At 40.5% G+C, this 27,542-nt stretch overlaps 1 protein-coding gene across 5 annotated transcripts in view; it reads right to left on the bottom strand.

The window, feature by feature from the left end:
- Positions 1-3,569: 3,569 nt before the first annotated feature.
- Positions 3,570-27,542, bottom strand: part of hikeshi (heat shock protein nuclear import factor hikeshi) — a 95,569-nt gene continuing 71,596 nt past the window's right edge. For all 5 annotated transcript variants that reach the window (XM_078402665.1, XM_078402666.1, XM_078402669.1 and 2 more), the window contains 8 exons: positions 26,797-26,917; positions 22,634-22,780; positions 21,874-21,981; positions 16,231-16,400; positions 15,552-15,630; positions 13,980-14,203; positions 9,654-9,779; positions 3,570-6,922 (listed from right to left, as the gene is read on the bottom strand). In XM_078402665.1, coding sequence (XP_078258791.1) covers positions 6,796-6,922; positions 9,654-9,779; positions 13,980-14,203; positions 15,552-15,630; positions 16,231-16,400; positions 21,874-21,981; positions 22,634-22,780; positions 26,797-26,917 — 1,102 coding nt within the window. In that variant the 3' untranslated portion in view covers positions 3,570-6,795. The remainder of the gene's footprint in view (positions 6,923-9,653; positions 9,780-13,979; positions 14,204-15,551; positions 15,631-16,230; positions 16,401-21,873; positions 21,982-22,633; positions 22,781-26,796; positions 26,918-27,542) is intronic.

Below are 27,542 nucleotides of genomic sequence, written 5' to 3'. Positions count from 1 at the left end.
TTTTGTCACCTTCAATATGATCCCACCCCCGTCACATCTTTGTGCACATCCACCCTTTTCCATAGAGACGACTTTCTCTGCAACTCCTTGGTTCGCTCATGCCTTCTCACACAAAACCCTCTCCAGGCACTTTCCCTTACAGCTGCAGATGGAACACCTGTCCCTACACATCTCACTTGCATAGAGGCACCCCAGTAACCCTTCCAGGTGAGATTGGGGTTCAACATGCACCTATTCCAACCTCGTGCATCTCTTGTCCCGCTCTCTTTCCCAGCCCCTTCGCCCACCCCAGAACACCCTATTCATAGAAAGTATGTGCAGGAGTAGGCCATTCAGCCCTTCGAGCCAGCATCACCATTCAATATGATCACAGCTGATCATCCAAAATCAGTACCCTGTTCCTGCTTTCTCTCCATATCCCTTGATTCTGTTTGCCTCAAGAACCATATCTAACTCTCTCTTGAATACATCCAATGAATTGGCCACCATTGTCTTCTGTGACAGAGAATTCCACAGATTCACAACTCTCTGGGTGAAAAGGTTTTTCCTCATCCAAGTCCTAAATAGTCTATCCCTTATTCTTTAACTGTGACCCCAGGTTCTGGACTCCCCCAACAAAGGGACCATTTTTCCTGCATCTAGCCTGTTCAATCCCTTAAGAATGTTTTGTATCTATAAGATCCCCGCTCATCCTTCTAAATTCCAGTGAATACAAGCCCAGTCGATCCAATTCCAGTGAATTTTAGCCCAGTCGATCCAATCTTTCATCATATGTCAGCCCTGCCATCCTGGGAATTAACCTAGTGAACCTATGCTGCACTCACTCAAGAGCAAGAATGTCATTCATCAAATTAGGAGACCAAAACTGCACACAATACTCCATGTGTGGTCTCATCAGGGCCCTGTACAACTGCAGCAGGACCTCCTTGCTCCGATTCGCAAATCCTCTCGCTATGAAGGCTAACATACCATTTGCTTTCTTCACTGCCTGCTTACTTTCAGTGAATGATGTACAAGGACATCCAGGTCTCGTTGCACCTCCCCTTTTCCTAATCCGAGACCAGTTTCGGGTTGAGATTGAAGTCTGAAGAAGGGTCTCAAACCGAAACATCACCTATTCCTTCTCTCACCCTGCAGCCTCAAAGCATCTTCCTCGCAGCTCACACTGCCACCCAACTTTGTGTCATCTGCAAACTTAGAAATGTTACACTTGATTCCTTCGTCTAAATCATTAATATATATTGTAAATAACTGGGGTCCCAGCACTGAGCCTTGCTGCACCCCACTAGTCATTGCCTGCCATTCTGAAAAGGATGCGTTAATTCCTAATCTTTATCCTTATCCTTATCCCCTAGTTCCATATTTCCTTTTATCCCCCTTTCCCTGGCATCAGATTTCACTCCTCTTTCATTATTTGACATCATTGTCTCCTTTTCACCTCACGTCTTTGGCACTTACTCCACCCATCTGCCAACCATTCCCCCACTCCCTCAATTATATCTACTAATCACTTGCCTTTGACAAAAAGCAAAGTGCTGGAGGAACTCAATGGGTCAACATCTATAGAGGAAATGGACATCTGATGTTTCAGGTCGGGACACCTCTTCCGATTGTTGGAGTAGGGAGTGAAAGCTGAAAATGATGCAAGTAGGGCAAAGCCAGGTAAATGATCCACCTGCCACTTGCCAGGCTTTGCTCTTTCCCCACCTCTCGTTTGCCACTTTCTTCCCAGAGTAATCTCAATCATTTTCACCACTCTCCCGAACCAATGTCCCCATACAAGTATAGTTCTTTATCCAATTTTTATAATTACTCATTCAGTAAAACCAATTCATAGTTAAGCCACATCGACCAGAAACCCAAGTAATACTTTGCCATCGTGGAAAGGCGAATCACTGAGCTGTTGACAAGTGTTTAGTTTTAAACAATAAGTGGCATCAGTTGGGCAACTCTGAATTTGTGAGGACTATATCCAAATAAAAGCTACTTCCAGCTGTTCAAAAATTCAATTTCCCATTAACCCAGCTCTAAGCAATGAAAAAGGATAGAATGCGTGAAAACTGGGGACTAACTTTCACCTAGAAGGATGACCTGATCAACATTTTTAATCACTTTGCATAAAACACCAGGCTTGCAATCATGACAGAGGTAGTTCTAAATGGGAATCAAGCAAACTAATTAAGAGCTGATTGTCATACACCACTCCACCAATCAGGGGTTATGGGGAGAAGGCAGGAGAATGGGGTTAGGAAGGAGAGATAGAGCAACCATGATTGAATGGTGGAGTAGACTTGATATGCCGAATGGCCTAATTCTGCTTTTATCACTTATGACCCCACCCCCCCACAAACCCCCCCTCCACTATCATGAATGGCCCTGCCAATGGCTTATTGGATGCTCAAGCTCTGCTCACACGATATGTACATTGGATGCAGATTGCCAACTACAATCTGCCACATAGCACTGGAGTGCAGCTGGCTGCAAGACACTCTCGCTACAACTCGTGTCAGATCAGTAGGAAAGCTGCAATCTTTACTTTGAGTTCATCAGACATTAATAGCAACCCTGCTAAGGTTGCAAATGAAGTTTTCCAGTATTATTTATACATGACAATTGACTGGAGCAGCCATTTATATCCCTCAAATTCAATCCACAATTCTTCAGCTCCACCAAGTGGACAATTAGGAAGTATTATAATCTTTAGAAATTTTAGAAAACAAATTGCACCATAATTGGATAATCAGAACTATACAAATGAATCTTAATTTGACCCCAAGTAAATGCATTTGTGACCATTTCCAATCTTTTCAACATTGCAAGAAAACATAAAACACGTGAAATCAGACACTCAAAGTGCAACACAGTCTTAAAAATGCAGACCCAGATGCAGGCACAACCCCACACAAAATATTTACCTTCTACCCCCCACACTTCCACCAAGTTCAACTTCCTCCCAGATAAATTATTTCCCCTTTTTCCCCATCATCCTTGACTGTCACGTTGCATCAGATCACCAGCATTCAGATCTCTGTCTCGGTCGTAAGCTCCAATGTTAGGACAAAGTATAGGAATATTCACAATCATTTCACTGCCTTCATTTTCCCTTTCATCCACTACAGTGCATTTCCCTTCATGAATATTTAATTTCCCTTCTCTTGACCACAAGCATTTAGCCCAACTTCCACAACCATCTCACAGATGCAGCTCTTACCTCTTCACTTCTCCCTCCTCATTTGATTCTTCTGTGTAGCTTCCAGTTTTCCCAGCTGCTTCCATCACAGCTGATGCTTTTAGAATGCTAATCAGGCCTGATGAAGCAAGTGGTTTCACTGGCCAGGTGGTGAATTTAGGCTGCTCACCTCCGAAACCATGGACATAAATTGAATTTATACCCCCCAATTAACAGAAATTGCATTTTATTTTTGAAATTAGAAACTTTATTAACTTTTAATAAACAAGATTAAAAATCAGAAACAGTCATTTAAAAAAACCATGTTAATTAATGCATTCAAATATGTTTAATTTCATGCCATATTTAAATAATACAATCATTATAATGCAGATAAATAATGCAACATGCCTTTGTACTTTGTACTTCAGGCAATACATTTCTTTGCAAAGTAAAACAAAGTAATTTGTTTAGTTCAAAATCATACTGCTTTAGAAATCTCCCTGTTTAAACCTGCAGTTTTTTATATTTAGTTTCATGTTGTTTCCTGCCAATTAGTATTGTTCTTAACATATAAATAATGCTATTTGTTCAAAAAATGTTTTGACCATTAATAGATGTGTAGCAAACAATACGTAATTTGAAACTAACCTCACGTTACTTTCAGATTACTTATCATTTCTGTTCTATGAAAGTCCTGAAGTACTGTTTCATTGTCAATTTCTCAAAGCAAAGGGTGAACACTGTTCTTAAATTTTTGTTTTTGATATCAAGTCGTCACTGGTAAGGCCAGCATTTATTGCCATTCCTAATTGCCCTGAAGTAGGTAGTGGTAAGCCACCTTTGTGAACCTCTGCAGCATTTCTGATGAAGTACTACCACAGTACTGAAGGATGGGCAGTTCCAGGATTTAGAACCAGCAACAATGAGGAAATGACAATGTGTTCAGAGTCAGGATAGTATGCAACTCTGAGGGAAGGTAAGCATTGGTGTGTTGACATGGGCATGCTGACTATCTTACTTGGTAGAAGTCAAATGTTTGGGAGGTGTTGTCCGAGTGGCCTGGATCTTTAAATCGCAGAGTACACAATGCAATCATTGAGCACTTTCAAAGGAGGGAATTAATGTTTATGGTGTTTGAATGGGCTGTTTTGTCCCGGGTGGTTTTGAGCTTCATTCAAGTTGTTTGTGCTACTCACTTTCAATAGGAGAAGTGAAAAGTATTCCATCACTCTCCCCATTTGTGGGTGATTGAAAAGCCTTGGGGTGTCAGGAGGGGAGTCCTTTACCACAGTTTACTCAGCCGTTGACTTGCTCTTATGCCAACAATATGTATGCGGTGGATTCAGCTGACTTTCTGGTCAGAGATGGCTACCAGAATATTGATGGGGAGACTCAGCAAATGTAATGTCAATGAATGTCAAGTATAGATGGTTAGATTCTCCCTAGAGCTAGTCGTTCTAGAGATTCTCCCTAGAGCTAGTTGTTCTATTTGTGGCACTTATTTGGCTTGTCTGTTTTCATGTAGTACATAATATCATGTTAGCAGCAACATATTGTATTATATTTCAAATCGCAAAACAAAATTACTTTCTCCACAAGCTGCACACAAAAACAGTAGCCCTGAACATTTCTAGCCTCAGAATTATATATTGTGCTCTATCCACCATGGCCATTGGTAACTTTTCTCCTGATATTTCAATAGGACATGCAAGTTTATCAAAGAAAACTAATGACAGGGTTCCAGTTTGTATACATTCTTAGTTCTCCTCCGTCTCTGAATGACATCAGGAATCAATGTCCTGCAGAATACATTAATACCTATTTTTGACAACCCATGACCTTACACACTCCATGGGAGTATTTCCAAACAAAATCTGACACCAGGACACCAAGAAGGTAAACAGAAGGCAAAGAGGAACTTAATCTAGAGGGGAATTGGGAACGACAGCATAATGGGTATGCGACCAGACTCATTTTTACAGGTCCAAGAAGAAGGAGATATGGGTACAAATGTTACCACTCCAATCAAGGAATTTGGATTAGGTAAATTAAGTCATCTGAAGTTTAAAAGCTAGTGAGAGTGAGATTACAGATTGTTATTAAAAAAACATAATACTAATTCATAAGCTTGGGAAACAAAAAACTGCCAGTTTTACCTAATTAACCTGCATAAAACCAAAACATAATAAAACGGGACAGATCACTAGCAATGACCAGGTAAAAACTTCAAGGCACTCTCTAACCAACCTTTCATCCTATTGCTCCAGAAGTACCTATGGATAACTTACTAAAATTGGCTCTTTGGTCGGTCAGGAACAACAGAACAGTGTTCCCTCTCTGTATCCTCATGAAACACTGTAGCCATGACTTTACCATTACCACTCGGTCAGGGAGCAGGTCCTACTTCAATGAGGAGTGCAGAGAAAACATGCCAGGACCAGAGCCAAGATTTACTTATAATGATGTGCCGAAATGGAGAAGCTATCATGCAAGAATCCAAGAATGCTTAACTCCAGACAAAAACAAAACCTCAACATAGCTGTTTTGTTTGGAATCCCAGGAAAAAAAATCACTTCATGTCCCAAAATGTAATGAAGATGCTCTATTCCAATAACAATTTGTGTAGAAATTCATCAACAACCTTTCCCTAATTTGGTTGTGTTTAATTCCAGATTTTCAAATGACCCTTATACTTTGACAGAGATGAAAAAGTGTTTTTTAATTCCCCCAACTCCCTGAGATCCCCTGAGATTACTTACTATGTGAATTATGGGACATATAAACATGAACGAAAACACGTATTGTGGAAAAACTGTTCGACTTGATTAGACACAATCTGTAGGTCTATATCTAAAATGCATACAGCTTTGTTTTACAGCTCTTAAGTATGTCTTCCACATTGTTTATATATTACTTTGTTAACTCTGTTCTTATTTCATTTCAGTTCATTCACATTAACTGTTTTTACCATAATTACGGCAGGAGTAGCTAGAACAGAAGCTAATTGCAGAATGTCAATCTTTAGAGTACAGAAAATAAATAAAAAACAAAGACACATGCCTGGTTAATAACCAAGCGACAAATTTAAAGTTTCTGCCCAAAGTTGTAATTTATTATAGAAAAATAAGATGTATGTAAAACTGAAATAAAAATGATCTCCAAGTGGAGATCAGATTGGTCAAATTTAACATAAAAATTAATTTGAATGCTAAGTAGCCCAGATAACCACTGTTTGATTTCAAATATATGCATTTCTGGGTATTTTTTGTACAGAGGCTTCCAAGAGATTTTAAAGAAAAAAATAAAAGATATCCAAATTCTTATCTCATAATTAAAAGTCCCAAAGCAGTATCTTTTTGTTTTTATTTGCCTTGATGTGTTCAAGGGTTGAAATGATTTCAAAGGTACCCATGTTGCAATATGAATTTATTATAAGATGGTGAAAAAACTTCTTGATGAGACAAAAGTAATTAACAATGCAACATACACACCCATGAAAACACAAGCTCCACAGTAAACTAAAGAAATGTACTGAAACATTATTAATCGCTAAAATATTTTTTGAATTTTCATTATTTTTTAAAGGAGTTGACTGTCCATACTTATTGGGAATAGGGTCATTCTTATGCTCCAGTTGTAAAGAATGTATTGCTCCAGATGTTTGTCTCCCCACAATTTGATAAGCGTCGCTTACACTGAAAACATCGCCGGTAATTCTTACATTGATCAAGTAGAAAAATGCTTCCCATTCTGTGAAATAAATCAAAGTTAGTTAGCATTGCCTGTGGCTTAATTATTAAATGATCAGCTGCTTAAATATTGAAGACCTTCAACTCAACTATCCATCATCTCATGATTGGTCTGTTATGACAATAAAACAATCTTGACTCTCTTGGTGAGATGCCTTTTTGAACCACTGTTGTACTTCAGGTGAAGGTTTCCCCAATGTTATTGGGAGGGAGTGTCAGAATTTAGACGCATCAACCATGAAGGAACAGTGACATACTGCCAAGTAGGGGTGATGCACGATTGGAGAGGAACATGCAAATGGTGCTGTTTCCACCCTCTTGAAATTCTTGTCCTCCTTGGTGGTAGACATTCAATGGTCTTAAGGTGCATCATGTTAAGTATTTTCAATATGCAAACTGTGGTCGACTCTGATAGCCATATTTTTGGATGTATTCAGTAAAGTGTGCAACAGTTCAAGTGGATTGATTTAACAAAGATGAGGAAGTTGTTATCAAAGTTTCCTGCTTCTCCAAAAGCATTGCTATGTCCTTATCTTGCTACAAGATTTGGCAATGTAACACACTGAATTAAGTTGCTGTACTTTCTCAGTAAGTATGTATCTCAATTTAAACCTGTGCCCTCTTGTTTTAGAGTATTTTACCTTGGGGGAAAGAATGTGGCTATATACCTTTTCTATGCCACACATTATTTTATAAACCTTGTATGATAAGGTCACTCCTCAACCTCCTACAATCAGGGGGAAATGATCCATCCTCCAGAACCTCTCATAACTCAAACCCTGTAGATCCAGTAATATGCTTGAAAATCTTTTCAGCACTCCCTCCATATTAATGATATCCTTTCCCCAGCAGGACAACCAGATCTATACAGAGTACTCCAATTATAACCTTACCAATGTCTTGCACTGCTGTAATATAATGGCCCAAATTCCTGCACTCAATACCCTGACTCATGAAGGCAAATGAGTTTCAATATTGAATCTAATGGTAAGTCATAGTGTTAGACAATAGACAATAGGTGCAGGAGGAGGCCATTTGGCCCTTTGAGCCAGCACCGCCATTCAATGTGATCATGGCTGATCATTCTCAATCAGTACCCCGTTCCTGCTCAATCAGTACCCCATTCCTGCCTTCTCCCCATACCCCCTGACTCCGCTATCCTTAAAATTTATCAAAGAGAAACAGCCCCTTCAGCTCAACTTGTCCATGCCTACCAAGGTACCTTCCTGAACTAGCCCATTTGCTCACATTTAGCCCAGAGACCTCTAAACCTTTTCTATCCATGAGAGTGTGAGCAAATTAAAGTAATGACTGACACCATTCATTTAGCACTGACCATAGAATTCACTCCATTGCTTATTTAATTCCAAATCATATTTGATCACACAAAAGCACAGCTTCAGCAGCCCATGATTTGATCCTGGCCTCAGGGGTTGTCTGCCTGCAGTTTGCATGTTCTCCCTGTGATCTTGAAGGTAGACACAAAATGCTGGAGTAATTCAACGGGTCAGGCAGCAACTCGGGGAGAAGGAATGGGTGACGTTTCGGGTCGAGACCCTTCTTCAGACTGATGTCAGGGGAGGGGGTGGGACAAAGACGTCTCAACCCGAAACGTCACCCATTCCTTCTGTCCCGAGTTGCTGCCTGACTCGCTGTTACTCCAGCATTTTGTGTCTACTTTCGATTTAAAGCAGCATCTGCAGTTTTTTTTCCTACACTCCCTGTGATCGCAGTCAGTTTCCACCAGATGCTCCAGTTTGCTCAGCATCCCAAATTTGTGCCAGCAGGTTTATTGGCTACTGTAAATTACCACTGTAGGTGATGGCAGGTGAATAGAGTAAGAGAGAATACATTACAGCAAAATAAAAGAGGTAATGGGACTGATATGAATGATTGAAGAGCTGACATAGACTCAAAGATCTCCATCTTACTGTATGAAATATTAAATCACACCATGTTTAACCAGTTGTTTAGTGAATAGGAAGCTGAATAAAGGGTTCTACCAGACACTGTCATCAAAACTTGAAATATTATCACTACTGTTGGTGGATAACAGGTGATCACCTATGCTGTGTCCGCCAAGGCCTGATGGATATCACGGTTGCTAACTAATTCAACTTCCCTTCCAATACCTATACTGATCTTTCTCCATTTCTTGAGTGAGGCCACACGCAAACTGGAGGAACAGCACCTCATATTCCACTTGAATTACAACAATTTCAAGTAATGTCCTCTCTATCCTGTGCCCCGCACAGTTTTCTTCCTTAGGCGATTTTTTAAAAATCACTGTAGTCACTGAGAAAGAGAACCAATCCATCGACAACTCTCCTGTTAAATTTGTCCAGAAGTTCACTGAAAAAAACATTGATTTTTCATTCCTGGTCATAATTTTGTCCATTTTTTTAATGGAACTCCAAAGTTTAGAATAATCATCTTTTCTTGTTGCAAGTTCATTCACTACTCAAAATTGAAATGTGCTTGAAAATGAAGGCCAGGAATGACACTTTCAGAACAAGTTTAAAGCATTTCTAACACAGCTGAATCCTCTTGGTGTATATTAAACTTCAAAAACATGAGGGTTATTCTTCTTACTATTAGGATGCACAGGTTTTAAAAGAACATTTAAATTATTCTAAGCAATATTAACTTAACAGATCAAGCAATTCCTATGGGTACTGCTAAACTTGAATTTGAGTATAATTTTTATGATTTTGATAGTTTCGTAATCTTACTTTGAATGTTGTTTTTGTTCATAGTCTTTCAATCGTTTCATAGTTACATTTTCATCCCAGGCTTCCTCTAAATTTCTACGCATTGTCTGTAAATGCTCATACCGCTTTTTACCTTCTTCTAATAGACTGTGGAAAATATTTAAACTTGATTAGTAACAGAATGACAAAGTGGTGTCTTCCTTCTACTTAGGCATCACATTTACTAAACTGTATACCCCACAGAAGATAATTAACATATATTTTCTATATTTCAATAGTGATCAAATAATCTGTTTTTAGTCATGTTGGTTTATACTTAAACAAATTCAAAATACTTTAATGATTATAAATTACTTTGGAATTTCCTGAGATTGTGAAAGACTTTATCTTCCTTACATTCAGATAAATCCGTTTTAAAGATAGCGCCTCCAGCAGTGTAGCACACTCTTAGTTCTATCACTGGATGTCAGCCTACTCAAATCAATGGACTTTTGTAGGGCCTACAGGTGAGTGCTGCCAACTGGGCCACAGATACACCAAAATCTCTACAACTGAACAGAAGATTTACCTTCTCCAAAGCTCTGTTGGATTTTGGTTAGGCCGCATTTGGAGTATTACATGCAGTTCTGATCGCCCTATTGCAGCAAGGATGTGGAGGCTTTGGAGAGGGTGCAGGGAATGTTTACTAGAATGCTGTCTGGATTAGAGGGTTTCAGCTACTGTGAGATTGGATAGATTTGGACTGTTTTCTCTGGAATGTCGGAGGTGATGGGGAAACTTGATAGGAGTATATAAAATCAAAAAGGATAGATACTGTAGTCAAAAACTTTTCCCCAGGGTGGAAATGTTCAATACTAGAGGGCATATAGTTATAAGGTGAGAGGGATAAAGTTTAATGGAGCTGTGCATGGCAGTTGTTTTTACACAGATAGTGGTGAGGGCCTGGAACAAATTGCCAGGGGTGTGGTGGAGACAGATACTTTAGTGACATTTATGAGGCTTTTAGATAGGCACATGGAAGTGCAGGGAATAGAGGGATATGGATTGTGTACCGGCATATGAGATCAGTTTATCTCGGCATCATATTCGGCATAAATATACTGGTCCAAAGTGCCCATTCCAGTCCTGTACTGTTCTATGTTCTATGTAAACTCAAATTTTAAATGATACACTATCGTATTTACAGATAGTGTCCAAAACACTTCAGTGGAAATATGTTTTAATAATTTTATTGGTTGGCAATCAAACTAACCAGCTAAAAGTATTTTGCCCCAAAACTAACCACGTGACACAAAATTATAGCAAAACTGTACAAGATTCATTAATCCTTCAATTAGCTGTTAGTTCACCCACTCTTGCCAGAGATTTGATTATGGATTCAAACCTGAACACATAAGTCTTATACTGAGAAAGTACTGTATCGTCATTCGTGCCAAACCTCAGATGAAACATCTACCTGTGCCTGCTTCACAGCACAAATTCAGAAGTTACATTGTGGCTTAGTGATATAAGAAAATAACTGCAGATGCTGGTACAAGCATCTGAAGAAGGGTCTCGACCTGAAACGTCACCCATTCCTTCTCTCCTGAGATGCTGCCTGACCTGCTGAGTTACTCCAGCATTTTGGGAATAAATACCTTCGATTTGTGGCTGAGTGATGTCAGATGTCAGACCTGGTTGTCCTATTTCCGAGGTACTGTATGTAATTTCTGCCCTAGGCTATTCTATATATGCATGTATAATAGTATGGGTCAGTGAGGGAACAAAACACATTTCCCTTTAATTTAAATTGGATATTTGTGTCTTTTGCACAAATGTTCCTTTTGTCAATCTGAAGGCAGATGACCAAAAGAAAGGAAATTAGATTATAATGGAAATGTTATATTCAGAATATACCAAGCCATGGTAATGTTCCAATTATCTTACTTCAACCAGTAGCATTTGAGTTTATAAAAATTATTACATGCTACCTACAGCAGTTCATCATTTTACATGCTCTAAAGTAATTTTCTAACCCACTCTTTTCTGTCTCATACTTCTTGTAGAACTCAGCTACTAGACTGCCTTAGATTTTGCAATTGCTAACAAAAATGTATTGCTTTGAGAGTGATTTAAACTTAAAGCAATCGTATAACTTTAGTTCAAGCATGTGATGGAATCTTGACGTATCCTTTTTTCCTCAATCTGATAACTGAAGGGTGGCACAGTGGCGGAGTTGCTGCCTTACAGCGCCAATAGACCCGGGTTTGATCCTGACTATAGGTGCTGTCTGGAGTTTGTACGTTTTCCCCCATGAATTTTCTCTCAGATCTTCAGTTTCCTCCCCCATTCCAAAGCCGTACAGGTTTGTAGGTTAATTGGCTTGGTATAGGTATAAATTGTCCCTAGTGTGTGTAGGATAATGTTAATGTGCAGGGATCGCTGGTCGGTGTGCTCTCAGCGGGCTGAAAGGCCTGTTTCTGCGCTGTATCTCTAAACTAAACTTACGATGCAGGACATGAGTACCATAGAGGGAGTACAGAGAAGGTTCACCAGATTGATTCCTGGGATGGCAGGACTTTCATATGAAGAAAGACTGGATAGACTCGGCTTGTACTCGCTGGAATTTAGAAGATTGAGGGGGGATCTTATAGAAACTTACAAAATTCTTAAGGGGTTGGACAGGCTAGATGCAGGAAGATTGTTCCCAATGTTGGGGAAGTCCAGAACAAGGGGTCACAGTTTAAGGATAAGGGGGGGAAGTCTTTTACGACCGAGATGAGAAAGTTTTTTTTCACACAGAGAGTGGTGAATCTGTGGAATTCTCTGCCACAGAAGGTAGTTGAGGCCAGTTCATTGGCTATATTTAAGAGGAAGTTAGATGTGGCCCTTGTGGCTAAAGGGATCAGGGGGTATGGAGAGAAGGCAGGTACAGGATACTGAGTTGGATGATCAGCCATGATCATATTGAATGGCAGTGCAGGCTCGAAGGGCCGAATGGCCTACTCCTGCACCTATTTTCTATGTTTCTATGTTGCTACCCCAAAGAAGTGCCCATTTTCACCTGTAATCAAGAATAGCGTGAGGATATTTGCTTATGAGCATTAACTTGGGCTTGTGGTTATTAGCTGTGTATTTAAAAAAATGTTAATATTATGATTTGGCCCTCTCTCTTTGACTGATTTTTGTTAATCACATGTATGTATATATATAGAACCAATTAATGCTACTCCTGATCATATTAATGAAAAACTTTCAATATACTTATCCCCATCTTTAAAAAAATGTGAGCAGAAAAGAAGCTTGCCTCGTTTTCTCTGCCAAACAATTAAAAAAAGAATGATTTAATCCATTAGTTCACATGATGAAGCCACTGGATAAAACAGCCCACAATTCCAAATTCAGTATGCCCATGTTCCATAAAACACAGAACATAGAACAAAGAACAGTATAGCCTGGAACAGGCCCTTTGGCCCACAATGTCTGTGCCAAACATGATGTCAGGTTAAACTAATCTCCTCTGCCTGCACATGATCCATCCTCCACCATTCCCTGCATATCCATGTGCCTATCGAAAAGCTTCTTAAATGCCACAATCATATCTGCCTCTATCAACATCCTTGGCAGTACATTCCAGGCATTCACCATTCTCTGTGTAAAAAACTTGCCCTGTAAACTTTTCACCTTAAACCTATGCCCTCTAGACTTTTACATTTCCACCCTGGAAAAATTGTTCTACCCTATCTATGTACCTCATAGTTTTAAATACATTCATCCCCAAAATAAAAGCACATTTATGAATCAGAGGCAAGTGAAAAGTGCAGAAGATCAGATGTGGAAAGTTAACAATAGACAATAGACAATAGGTGCAGGAGGAGGCTATTCGGCCTTTCGAGCCAGCACCGCCATTCAATGTGATCATGGCTGATCATTCTCAATCAGTACCCCATTCCTGTCTTCTCCCCATACCCCCTGACTCCGCTATCCTTAAGAGCTCTATCGAGCTCTCTCTTGAATACATTCAGAGAATTGGCCTCCACTGCCTTCTGAGGCAGAGAATTCCACAGATTCACAACTCTCTGACTGAAAAAGTTTTTCCTCATCTCAGTTCTAAATGGCCTACCCCTTATTCTTAAACTGTGGCCCCTTGTTCTGGACTCCCCCAACATTGGGAACATGTTTCATGCCTCTAACGTGTCCAACCCCTTAATAATCTTATACTTTTCGATAAGATCTCCTCTCATCCTTCTAAATTCCAGTGTATACAAGCCTAGTCGCTCCAGTCTTTCAACATATGACAGTCCCGCCATTCCGGGAATTAACCTAGTAAACCTACGCTGCACGCCCTCAATAGCAACCTTGACTTACCTTTTCCTGTTTCTCTCCAGTATTTCCGTGGCTGCTTTCTGTTCATAGAGTTGATTCAGAATGTCATATTTCTTACGATCAGCTGCAGCCTGCACCTGCTCCTTATAAAGATTACGTGCAACTTGCTTCTGTTCTTCTGCCTTTCCATTCATGTCAGAACTACCGAAGATTGGCCCAGAAGAATCAGGGACAAATGCTGGCAACTGACGTGGTTTCTCTTTTTTCTAAATATGGAAGAACTAATAATTACATTTGTGAACAACCTATTTTTTGGCATTTTACCGAATGTATTAACTAATTGGCAGGTTTCAGACCAAGTATTTAATAATAAACAGAATGTGATTAACTTATGTTTCTTTGCTTACTTATCATTGAGTCTAAATATGACTGTTTGTTATTTTCTTTTATTATCTCGTGATCTTGCTCAGATGGTAATTTTCATTAACAATCCACGTTGTTTCACTGTATTTATTTGTCTTATAGTCATTAAGATCATAACTATTAATTTAAAATTTATTGCTGATCTATATAAATTGTAATCCATAATCATATGGGGGGGGGGGGTGTGGGAGATGGGAAAGAGTGAATCCTTTCTTCCTAAAGTCTTTGATGCAGTGACTGCCACCCATCATCTATTGCAACTGCAGGAGATTTAACACCTTCTTAAACCTCTCTCACATGCAACCTGGGAACTCAGCAGCTTTTCTAAGTGAGACAGTGGTTAACGTGCACCTCTTCCAACCACGTCCATTACATTCACATCCTCCGATGTAGTCTCCTCTACATTGACGAGACTGAGTATGGACTAGGCAACCATTTTGTCGAACACTTACGCTCGAACAATTGCGAAAGTCTGCTGGAGCTCCCAGTTGCTAAACATTTTATCTCCTTTTCCCATTACCAATCCCTTACCAACTGTTCAGTCCTCCACTGCCAGAGTGTGGTTGCAAACTGGAAGAACACCATCTCATATTCCATTTGGGTAGCTTACAGGCAACAGTATGAACATTGAATTCTCCAATTTATCCCCCTAACTCCACCACCTACTCTTTACCACCACCATCCCCCTCCCTCTAGTACGCACACACTTCGCACCTAGTCTCTCACCACTCACGCACTCTCACTCTACCCCTTTGTATGTTTTATCGATGTTTTATATTGATCAAGAGAAATTGTTATATTGGTTAAGGAATACTTCTGCTTGTGACAACCAATAATAGAATCAAATAATTAAATCACAGCATCCCATAGCCCAGATGCATGTTTGTAAGATACTCCATTTTTCGAACATGGCTGATAATTGTTCTAGGTAACACCGATTTCCAGAGGAAAATCAACATTTGTAAAATTTACACCCTTATCATCATGTGATTTTATGTTTACATATTGTTCATCAGGGAAATAGAATTATCTTAACAGTTGAATAAATCCTACAGTAACTGCACGCTAACAGGAGGATGTGCTTTTCAAATAATTGTTCCTCAAAAGTTGCTGTATAGCTTTCTCTAATTGTAATTCTCTCATTTATTTTTTGTATTTTATTGCCTTAACTCTAAATGAATAATTTGTTACCTGTTTATCCAGTGCCAATTTATAGAGATCTCTTTGTTCCTGTTTCTCTTTCAGATACATTTCTCTCTGGACAGCAAGACTGCAAAACAAAAGATATTCTTTGGGGGAGGGGTGGGAACTGTAAAAGTGTCTCTCCCAAACAATATGATGCTGTCACACTATAGGTGCCTTAAAGCAACAAAATATTTCAAGCTATTTTGCAGGAATGAACAGCCAACACCCAAAGAACTTGAGAACGTTTTCCAATAAATAATAGCGAAGCAATTTTTGATCAGGTTTAGGTAGAAAGTAAAAGAATTGTGAAGTCTTTAAGAAGAAAATTCAGGAGCTCATGAATATAACGATTGAAGCCCCCCCCCCCCAAGATTGCCCCTAATATGTAGGGTGTGTATGCACAGCCTTTCTAATAGAAATATGTTTCCAATATTTCATTGTCAAAATCTTGACATTCCTAATTTAACTGTGGGAGTCCCTTCAATAAAAGGATTGAGGTGGTTCAAGGTGCACCAACACATTTTGAAGGGCAATTAGCTATGGACATCCAAATATGGCCTTGCCTTATTGCAAAATAAAATTAAATATGGTAGTTTCTCAATGCCTTTGGGATTATTTTGGATTTGAAATAAATACTTCCTTTACAATGTAGCTAATATTCCAAGAATGAATTGAAAACACATACTCTTCAGCTAACTGTACTTGTTCTAAGCGATCCAGAAAATCTTCATCTTGTTTCTTTCTGTTGTCTCTTTGTCTTTTGTCTGCCATCTGGTTTTTCAAACAGTGTGCATACTGTTGTTGTTTTATAATGACTGGTGGTGTTAAGAGTCTCTTTTGGAATATGTATCCATTCTAAAAGGAAATCCCAAATGTTACTTCAAAAGGTACATCATGCATAAAATTCTTAGTAATTTTATTTCTCCTTGTGTAAGTACATAATATCTGCTTCAAAATAATTATTTTGCAAACAAAGAGAATTATATTGCAAATGCAAAAAAGTTATGCAATTATTTTCTAAATGAAAATAGAGGATTACATTTTCTACATCTATGTAGAAATTGGAGGCGATTTTTTTTTTGTAGACACAAGAGACTACAGATGCTAGTATCTGGAACAATAAACAATTTTCTGGTAGAATTCAGCGGGTCAGGCAGCATCTGTGGAGCACAATTGACAGTTGAAGGGTCTCAATCCAACCTGAAATGTCAACTGCTTATTTCCTTCGACATATGCTGCCTGACCCCATTGAGTTCCTCCTGGTTTTATTACTATAGATCATTTTGTGCCTGCTTTGGAGTGGATGGCTCCAACTATTCCATTTGCTTATTTTTGCTGAGTTCCCATCCATCCAGGAATTGCTATCACGAGGCACCCCTGGAGCAAGAGTCAAGTGACATGTGTTCCAGACAGAACAATGAAATTCTTACTTGCAGCAGCACAGCAGAATATGTAATCAGAGTATGCTGCAAACAATATAATAAACAAGGAACAAAACATTTAGTGTGTGTGTAAGCTTCATTTATCATCACATTTGCTGCCCATGGAGATGTCATCATCATAGAGAGCTCATTTTAATTACTTGATGGCAGACATTAGACCAACACTTTGTGTTTTATGACCTATCCAAATAGCTGTCAAAAAAACAAGAAACACATCACATTGAAAGTAGTCAACAATGCTTGAATTAAAGACCACAGTTCTAACATGTGAAAAAAAGCATTCCCTATAGTTTTATTGTAAATTAAGGTGCTGGCGCCCCTCTGTAATGATTGAGGCACTTGAGATGTGTTATGCGGAGTTCACAAATGCAATCTGAAGAAGAGTCTCGTTCCGAAACGTCACCCATTCCTCCTCTCCAGAGATGCTGCCTGTCCCGCTGAGTTACTCCAGCAATTTGTGTCTATCTTTGGTTTAAAACAGCATCTGCAGTTCGTTCCTTCACAAATGCACTGATCTGTGACTCTGAAGTAATGTTCCACCCAGGATCATTCAGCGTGACTGGCTTGCCTCATGGCCACTAGAAGTTGGAATTAGGAATTTATCACTGAACGACATGTCACAGGCTGCCTTGAAGCAATCTCTGTAAAAGCACTTTGCCACATATCATGGGCCAATGTGCAAATAATGCAGTGACTGCGTCTATGAAACATCCGTCAGGTTGGGAATCTATGCTATTAGTTGATATAGTTAATTAGAGATATTGATATTTTGTTGTTGTCTTAGCTAATATAAAATGAATGCTTATTTTCAGTGACAAGCAGTAAGATGGATGCTTGTGGCAGAAATGTTATCATTGCGATGGAATGTGTTTGTCCTTTTATGAATGATAGGGAGTAGACAGAGGAGTATTACTCCCTTCTCTGACTGTGTGAGCCCTGTGTAGCCCAGTAGAGGAAGGTCGTGCAGCTGCGAGATTGCTCGTGTATAAGAGATAAAGAAAGTTTCCTTCTCAATAACAACTCCTTATATGGGCGCGTGTGAACGTAGGAAAAGTTTTGAATCCACTCTTGGTAAATTGATGCGTTTCCCCGAAAGCATGTGACTTATATTAATATGGTTTGGTTTCTGAGCATGTGACCTGTATTAATGATTTTGTTTTCTCTGTAACCATGGGAATTGTATTAGAATTGTAATTGGTCCTTGATTTCTTTATGTCACACCTCTTTCTTTTCTGTATAAAAAAGTAAACAATCGTGGAAAAGTTGTTCTTCCCCTCTCCTGAGTTGAGATCTTTTCAGACACTAGTATTGTGTCTGGAGATTCTCACGGGAAGAACCCCACGGTGGAATAAATCTGATGTGCTCATCCAGTAATTCGTGTGATTATTCAGACTAAAGGTAAAGAACTTGATTTATCAAGGTCTTAATGAAAGCAAACCGCGAAAAATAATTTATATCTTTTTTTTCTCTTTCTGCTTTGTTTAAATTGTACATTCAAAAATGTAAATATTTTTATCTAATTTTCAAAAATCTGGTTGTACAAGATCCTACTCTCACAACGACAAAAAATGGTATTAGTGTCGGTATTGGTTTATAATTGTCACATGTACCTGAAATCATACAATGCAATTGACCTACACAACAAATACAACAGGAGTGCAAAAGAGAAAGGAAACAGAATACAGTGTTAGAGCCACAGAGAAAGTGCAGATAGAAAATTTGCAAGGGCTGCAATATGATAGATTGGGAGATCAGGGTTACATTGACTAAAATACATATAATTAAAGCTCAGTTTATCAAGCAACGTTGACGTAGAGCACAATAATGTGAGCCCACCACACCTAGATTTATTTGTGAATTTCACAAGGGTATACCTTAAGGTATTCTGAGAATACCTTAAGTACACTGAATACAGGCAAAGGCAATGTCTAACGTTCTCTAACTTAATATGCATTCACTAATTAGGGCTTTCATAATTCCAGTACAAAATCCAGAGACATGTGCAAGCTAACCTGCCGTTCTGAAAGGACTTCTAAGGGATCAAACACAAAAGGATGATTTTGAATTGTACCTCATACCAATGTCAAGTGGATTGCTTCCACAGAGTCAAAGAGTTGTACAGTACAGAATCCACACCACCACATCCATGTCAACCTTTGTGCCGATTTCCACTGTTCCATTTGCTTGCATGAGGACCATATCCTTCTATGCCTTGCCTATTTAAATAGAACACAAAGTGCTGAAGTAACTCAGTGGGCCAGGCATGATCTCTGGAGGACATATATAGGCAACGTTTCAGGTAGGGACATGCCATCAGACGAAGAAGAATCCAAAGAAGAGTCCTGACCCAAAAAGTGGATTATCCATGTCCTGCAGAGATGCTGCTTGACTCGCTGAGTTACTCCAGCATTTTATGTTTTACGCAAGATTCCAGCATCTGTAGTTCTTTGTGTTTCCTCTTGCCTATTTAAGTCTCTGTCTAAATACCAATTAAAAGTTGTTTTTCCATCTGATTCCACTGCAAACTGGATGAGTGGGAGAGCAAGCAGTGGAGGCTGGCAACATCTAGATTTGCACTATGAACCATGTAGAAGGATGTGATTATGCTGAAAAGAGTGCAGGGGGGGGGGTGGGAACTGTAAAAGTGTCTCTCCCGAAAGGTGACCCGACCTTTGTTTTCGGTGTCGTGTCTCCGTTTCCGCTGCGACCTATCATTGGCCATGCACCTGGAGCTGGCGGCCTCCAGCTGGGACCACCTGGGCTCTGGTTCGCAGAGCCCGCGGCCCGGACTCACCACCTGTGGCGCTGGCTGCCTTCGGATGCTGCAGGAGCGGCTGCGACTCGTCTCCGGAGGCTTCGGCGCGGGCCGCCTGGACGTCGGAAGCCCGCAGGCCCCTGGGTGGGGGCCGACATCGGGAGCTACGGCAGTGGCAGCGTCTTCGCCCGCCCCGAATCGTGGGGCTTGGGTCGGCCCGCCGCGGACCTTTCACCGTCCGGCGCTGCATTTCAATGTCGGGAGCCCCGACCGCCCCGATGTGGCAACTCCAACAGCCTAACCGTGGGAGAAGACGGCAGGGGAAGAGAAAAGACATTCTGGCCTTCCATCACAGTGAGGAGGTGACTGGAGGAGACTCACTGCGATGTTTGGTGTTGGTTTATGATTGTATGTGTTATTGCATATTTTTATTGCTTATTTTTATTGGTCTTATTGTTGAACTGCGAGTAATTTTTCATTTCACTGCACATTTATGTGTATGTGACAAATAAATTGAGTATTGACTATTGACTATTGAGGATGTTGTCTGAATGTAGGAATTTAGTTATGGGGAGAGACTGTACAGGTTTGGCTTGTTTTTCAAGAAGAAAAGAGGCTGTGGAGCAACCTAATAGAAAGTAAATAAAATTATGAGAGGCATAGATGGGGCAGATAGTCAAAATCCCTCCAATGCAATCACATCCTTTTATATGCTTCATAGTAAAAATCTAGTTGTTGGCAGTCCTTTCCCCTGCAACCGCAGGAGATGCAACACTTGTCCCTTTACCTCCCCCCTCGACTCTATCCAAGGACCCAAACAGTCTTTCCAGGTGAGGTAGAGGTTCACCTGCACGTCCTCCAACCTCATCTATTGTATCCGCTGTTCCAGATGTCAACTTCTCTACATCGGTGAGACCAAGCGCAGGCTCGGCAATCGTTTCGCTGAACACCTCCACTCAGTCCATCTCAACCAACCTGATCTCCCGGTGGATCAGCACTTCAACTCCCGCTCCCATTCCCAATCTGGCCTTTCTGTCCTAGGCCTCCTCCATTGTCAGAGTGAGGCCCAGCGCAAATTGGAGGAACCGCACCTCATATTTCACTCGGGCAGTTTACACCCCAGCGGTTTGAACATTGACTTCTCCCACTTCAGGTAGTCCCTGCTTCCACTCTCTATCCCCTCCCCTTCCCAGTTCTCCTACTAGTCTTCCTGTCTCCGTCTACATCCTATCTTTGTCCCGCCCCCTCCCCTAACATCAGTCTGAAGAAGGGTCTCGACCCAAAACGTCACATATTCTTTCTCTCCTGAGATACTGCCTGACCCGCTGAGTTACTCCAGCATTTTGTGTCTACCCTCCTCTTCTTCATTATAATCCTCTGTCTGAGGTTCATTGTTATTTAAATGGATTTGAAACCTCCAACCAACATCTTTGTATGCAATTGGCATCCGGAGCTCAAAGAAAAAAAGCATTGATGAAGACAGCAGCCTAATTTCACATCAAATGGAAGAGCTTCTAACATTTTTAACTACCACTGAACAAATCCATTTCATGGCACTGATAAATCAGTCTATTATAAAACTGACCAAGAGAACTTCTGGTGGTTAAATTCATCATGTGCTATTTTTGGATGGCATACCTCTACACCAAAAGATCCAGCCACATGGACTGATCTCAATGAGTCTTGGAGTCTCTTTAACAATCGGAATGATCTACCTTCATCTCCTGCAATTCCAGACACAGTTCCCCCATGTAGTTGCAATAAACTTGGGTATTGGCCTCATCTCCAGGAGGCATTGGGTAAGTCAGGGACGGAAGGGATGTGGTGATGCAGGGGCTGATAGAGGAGTTATAACATGGTGAAAGGAGAAGCCCTGGTCCTCACTGCGCAGTCTCGGCTGTGGCTTGCTGCAGTTAAAAATGGAGGCAACATTTCTACCCTATCCACTTACTACAGGATTACTGGATCATAACAAATGAGCATAATCTTAAATACCCTATTTACAGATTTTATAGTTTCTGCCAATAAATAATTTGTATTTTGATCACTAAATTATAGTTTTAAAAGTAAAAATTCAAGTTCGCAAATAAAACACTTGCAGAAAATTTCTGATATGCTGCTCAAGTCTTACAGAGGCATCTTTGCATTTTGAATTCTTCCGTCTCTTTTTGGCCTCAGCGACTCCTGCGTTGAATGCTGAAATCCTTTGGTTATATTCTCTGCCAGCCAACATTTCACACTGATGAAAGAAACACAATAAAATGGTGTTAAAACAAAATACCATGAGAATAATTGTAGAACACATTACTATTCAAGTAAACGAAATAAAAAGAAACAATTAATTGTGCTTGTGTTATTTCATATATATTCAATGTCCTTGACAACTCTCACAAGCAATGAAGACAGAGGACCTAATTCAGAAAAGATTTAATGAGTGGTGTGTCATGAGATTAACGTTGAGGACTCAATTATTTATAATTTATGTAAAAAAACAAGACAAAGGCACTTATATTATGGTTGCTAAATTGATAGATGATACAAACATTATTAGGTAAGTAAGTTGTGAAAGAGACAACAGAAGAATATAAACATCTTTAATAAATGGCCACAATTCAGGGAAATGGGAACATAATATGGACACAATTGAAGTTGTTCATTTTAGTTTAGTATGTTAATGGCCCTATGATGCACTTGGGATGACCTGCTACATAAAAGATACCATGCATTTACAAGCTGAAGAAATTTATGTTCAAAAGAACTTGAAAACGAGATGCCAAATTCTTTTAAAATGTTATCATAATTATCCACTGTTCGATTTCCATTTTATAGCCAGATTATTGTATTTTTTTGCCTGTGCAATAAAAATATTTGTTTACACTTTGTTAATATACCTGCTCCTGGAAAAGGACCTCCTGGTCTTTCATTTGTTGATATTGCTGCAGTAATTGTTCCTCTTCCAGGTCTTTTCTTCTTCTATTTTCCGAAATATCAATTGGGAAATTTTTCAGACCTCGTTGCATGCAAAGATAACATAGCTCCTGTGATATCACACAACAGAAAATAAAGTTGGATCACCCTCCTGTTTAAGACATGTTCCAAAAGCTTCTAATGACTAGATATTCTCAGTATAAGAAAATAACTGCAGCTGCTGGTACAAATCGAAGGTATTTATTCACAAAATGCTGGAGTAACTCAGCAGGTCAGGCAGCATCTCAGGAGAGAAGGAATGGGTGACGTTTTGGGTCTCGACCCTTCTTCACACTGAAGAAGGGTCTCGACCCGAAACGTCACCCATTCCTTCTCTCCTGAGATGCTGCCTGACCTGCTGAGTTACTCCAGCATTTTGTGAATAAATACCTTAGATATTCTCAGTACATTCCTTGGAAAAATTACTTCATGACAAAAGGTTTCAATATTTATTTTAATATTCTCATCCTTGCAATTACACTTTCTAAAAGTTAATCTCGATTGGTGGTGAAAAATGAGTGATGCTCTCTGCTCTCACTATAATAATAGAAGAGAAATGTATGACAACTTCTGGAATATGCACGTGCACAGTTAAATGTAGAAATCCAGAAGGCACTGTCAATGAAACCCACTCCTTCGCAGAAACCACAGTTTTTCAGAATAGACAATAGACAATAGGTGCAGGAGGAGGCCATTCGGCCCTTCGAGCCAGCACCGCCATTCAATGTGATCATGGCTGATCATTCTCAATCAGTACCCCGTTCCTGCCTTCTCCCCATACCCCCTGACTCCGCTATTCTTAAGTCTGAAGCAGGGTCTTGACCCGAAACGTCACCCATTCCTTCTCTCCTGAGATGCTGCCTGACCTGCTGAGTTACTCCAGCATTTTGTGAATAAATACCGCTATCCTTAAGAACTCTATCTAGCTCTCTCTTGAATGCATTCAGAGAATTGGCCTCCACTGCCTTCTGAGGCAGAGAATTCCACAGATTCACAACTCTCTGACTGAAAAAGTTTTTCCTCATCTCAGTTCTAAATGGCCTACCCCTTATTCTTAAACTGTGGCCCCTTGTTCTGGACTCGCCCAACATTGGGAACATGTTTCCTGCCTCTAACGTGTCCAACCCCTTATACGTTTCGATAAGGTCTCCTCTCATCCTTCTAAATTCCAGTGTATACAAGCCTAGTCGCTCCAGTCTTTCAACATACGACAGTCCCGCCATTCCGGGAATTAACCTAGTAAACCTACGCTGCACGCCCTCAATAGCAAGGATATCCTTCCTCAAATTTGGAGACCAAAACTGCACACAGTACTCCAGGTGCGGTCTCACTAGGGCCCTGTACAACTGCAGAAGGACCTCTTTGCTCCTATGCTCCAAATGGGGCCTGACCAGCGCCTTGTAGAGCCTCAGCATTACATCCCAGTTTTTGTGTGCAAGCCCTCTCGAAATAAATGCTAGCATTGAAGTTTGCTTTCTTTACAACCGAAGCAACAACACTTTGTACGTAGCAATATAGATATTCCACAATATCCTTTTTGAACTTTCAATAGACGATAGACAATAGACAATAGGTGCAGGAGTAGGCCATTCAGCCCTTCGAGCCAGCACCGCCATTCAATGCGATCATGGCTGATCACTCTCAATCAGTACCCCGTTCCTGCCTTCTCCCCATACCCCCTCACTCCGCTATCTTTAAGAGCTCTATCCAGCTCTCTCTTGAAAGCATCCAACGAACTGGCCTCCACTGCCTTCTGAGGCAGAGAATTCCACACCTTCACCACCCTCTGACTGAAAAAGTTCTTCCTCATCTCCGTTCTAAATGGCCTACCCCTTATTCTTAAACTGTGGCCCCTTGTTCTGGACTCCCCCAACATTGGGAACATGTTTCCTGCCTCTAATGTGTCCAATCCCCTAATTATCTTATATGTTTCAATAAGATCCCCCCTCATCCTTCTAAATTCCAGTGTATACAAGCCCAATCGCTCCAGCCTTTCAACATACGACAGTCCCGCCATTCCGGGAATTAACCTAGTGAACCTACGCTGCACGCCCTCCATAGCAAGAACATCCTTCCTCAAATTTGGAGACCAAAACTGCACACAGTACTCCAGGTGCGGTCTCACCAGGGCCCGGTACAACTGTAGAAGGACCTCTTTGCTCCTATACTCAACTCCTCCAGCATAATCTGCTGATATAAATAACTGATGAGAATGCTGGATATTAAGTATGTAAAGGAATGCAGGAGTTACTTGAAATTAGAAAAATCAATTTTCATACTACTGGGTTGGTTGTAAGCTGCCCAAGCAAAATATGAGATGCTGTTCCTCCAATTTGCATTTGGCCTCAATGACAGTGGAAGAGGCTCAGGACTAGGGTTGCCAACTTTCCAACTCCCAAATAAGGGACAAACGGTGACCTCACCCAGCCAGCGGCCAAGTGCTCCCGCTCCACCAACGGCGGCCGCCTGGGCCGGGAGGCGGGTTGCCACGCAACCTCCGTTTGGCAAACACACTGGGTCCGACTCCACAAACACACTTCGTTAGCCTACACTGTCCGGGCCTACAGCGCCCCACAGGTCTACAGTGTCCAGGCCTACAGTGTCTGGGCCTACAGCGCCCCCCGGGCCTAATATGGGACAAGGGCGGACAATCAAACCAATTTAGCCCAATATACGGGATGTCCAGGCTAATACGAGACAGTTGACAACCCTACCCAGGCCAGAAAGGTTAGTCTGGGAATGGAAAGGGGAGTTAAAATGTTTGGCAATTGGGAGATCATATAGGCCAAGGCAGACTGAGCGTAGGTGTTCAGCAAAACAATTACCAAGTCTATGCTTGGTATATATAGGAGCCCACACCAAGATCACCGGAAACAGTAGATGAGGCTGTCTGCAAATGCATGGTAGAAACACAATATGTTTCTTTCTATTTCAACTATCATTTGAAAGCATGCAAAACTACAACAAAAAAATTGCATTTAGCCACACTTTGCAAAGAGGCATATCATTGAGTAAATGTCACAGAACAGGTTGTGTGTTGCAACAAATACTTGCGACCTTCTTTTTAGTCTGGTGCAATTGGTACAGCTCTGTCTGGAAAAATAATCATGCTACCTTACGGGTGTTTTAATGGTTTCGGGGGAAATATTGCTCATTTCTTCACTTCACTGTCCACCAGGACCTCGGGAAAGACATCAGAAAAGTGAGATGCTGTTTTTCAAACTAGTTTGCAAAGCCAAAAAAAATGTCAGTGTTGGTAAATCAAAGAGCAAACAGTGGAAATAACGTAGCCTCGTGAAATGTAACCCAATTTAAATAAGGCTCAGATAAGGTACTTTTTAAGTCACACTGGAAAATTCAAGGCATGTCTGTGGACTGCCTACAATTGTAGAGGGATGGGAGAATGGGAATCACATGAAAATAAGGTGCAGAATTAAAATTGTGTAAACATCTTAAAACTTTTGTTCATGGTGAATCTGTGCTAAACTGATGGGACAGGCAACCTATTCAATGAGTGTATAGAAAGGAACTGCTGACGCTGGTTTATGCCAAAGATAGACACAAAGTGCTGGAGTAACTCAGCGAGTCAGGCAGCATCTCTGGAGAAAAAGAATGGGTGATTTTTCGGATCAGGACCCTTCTTCAGTCCCTAGAAACTTTTCAATTAACTTATTTGGATCCCCTGAGTACATTTGTAATTACTCTTGACACCCAATAACATGAGGGACATAAATAAATATTTTGCATGTTATGAAGAGAATCTCGTCATTTCGAGTGGCCGTTTTCTTCTCTGCCTTCTGATAGTCAGGAGAATTGCTTTTATATATGGAGACAATGTTACATTTCTCTTTTTTCACCATGCCAAGGCCCCTCTTAAACAAATGGCATAGACCTTTTAGAAGACAAAAAATTGCCCCAAACCCTTCAAGGATTTTGTTGTTAAAGAAATTGCATCCCTCAAGATCGAATGTTGGTTCAGTGGTTTTCATTTCAAAGTGGTCTAACAAGATCACAATACAGAAATGACTTATTATGAAAAGTAATACAATTTCTAATGGGATTCCTCAGCACTTAAGGTGTTACATACCTGTCCTGCCCGGCAATGACCAGAGCAGGCCGTGGCTGGCGGTGTCTTGATCTTTGCTGCCTGCATGTTTGTACTGTGAATGGCAGACTGGCAGGATAAAGAACGATATGGAGAAGCCAACCTGAAGATGTATTGAGAAAAACAAATGATTAAAAAGGAAACAGTGAGCTCAGGAAAAAGGTACATTGCTGGTCTGGTGCATGTCAGTATTGGGAAGCTGGTGTTAAATGTCTTGCAAAGCATTGGTGTGAATTGGTCCCCAGGGCAAATGAGATCTATCCCAGGAGGCTATGAGAAGCAAAAGTGGAGAAGGTTGGACTCTGAGGTTAAGTTTGTCATCTTCATTAGCCACGGGTGAGGTGCCAAAAGATTGAAGAATAGCAAAAGTTGTTCCTCTGTTTAAGAGGGGCAGCACATATAAGCCGAAGAACCACAGGACAGTGAGCCTCTTGTCAGTGGTTGGGAAATTCTAACTGATAGGCACAGTGCATTCAGAAAGTATTCAGACCCCTTCACTTTTACCACATTTTGTTACATTACAGCCTTATTTTAAAATGGATTAAATTCAGTTTTTTATCATCGATTTATACACATAATAAAAAAGTGAAAACGGGTGTTTAGAAATATTTGCAAAGTAATTCAAAACAAATAACTGAAATATCACATTTACATAAGTATTTAGTCTGAAGAAGGGTCTCGACCCGAAACGTCACCCATTCCTTCTCTCCTGAGATGCTGCCTGACCT

The sequence above is a fragment of the Rhinoraja longicauda genome, chromosome 7, assembly GCF_053455715.1.
Source record: "Rhinoraja longicauda isolate Sanriku21f chromosome 7, sRhiLon1.1, whole genome shotgun sequence".
Lineage (NCBI taxonomy): Eukaryota > Metazoa > Chordata > Chondrichthyes > Rajiformes > Arhynchobatidae > Rhinoraja > Rhinoraja longicauda.
Note: the sequence above shows the minus strand (reverse complement) of the source record. Positions and strands in the feature narration are given on the sequence as shown.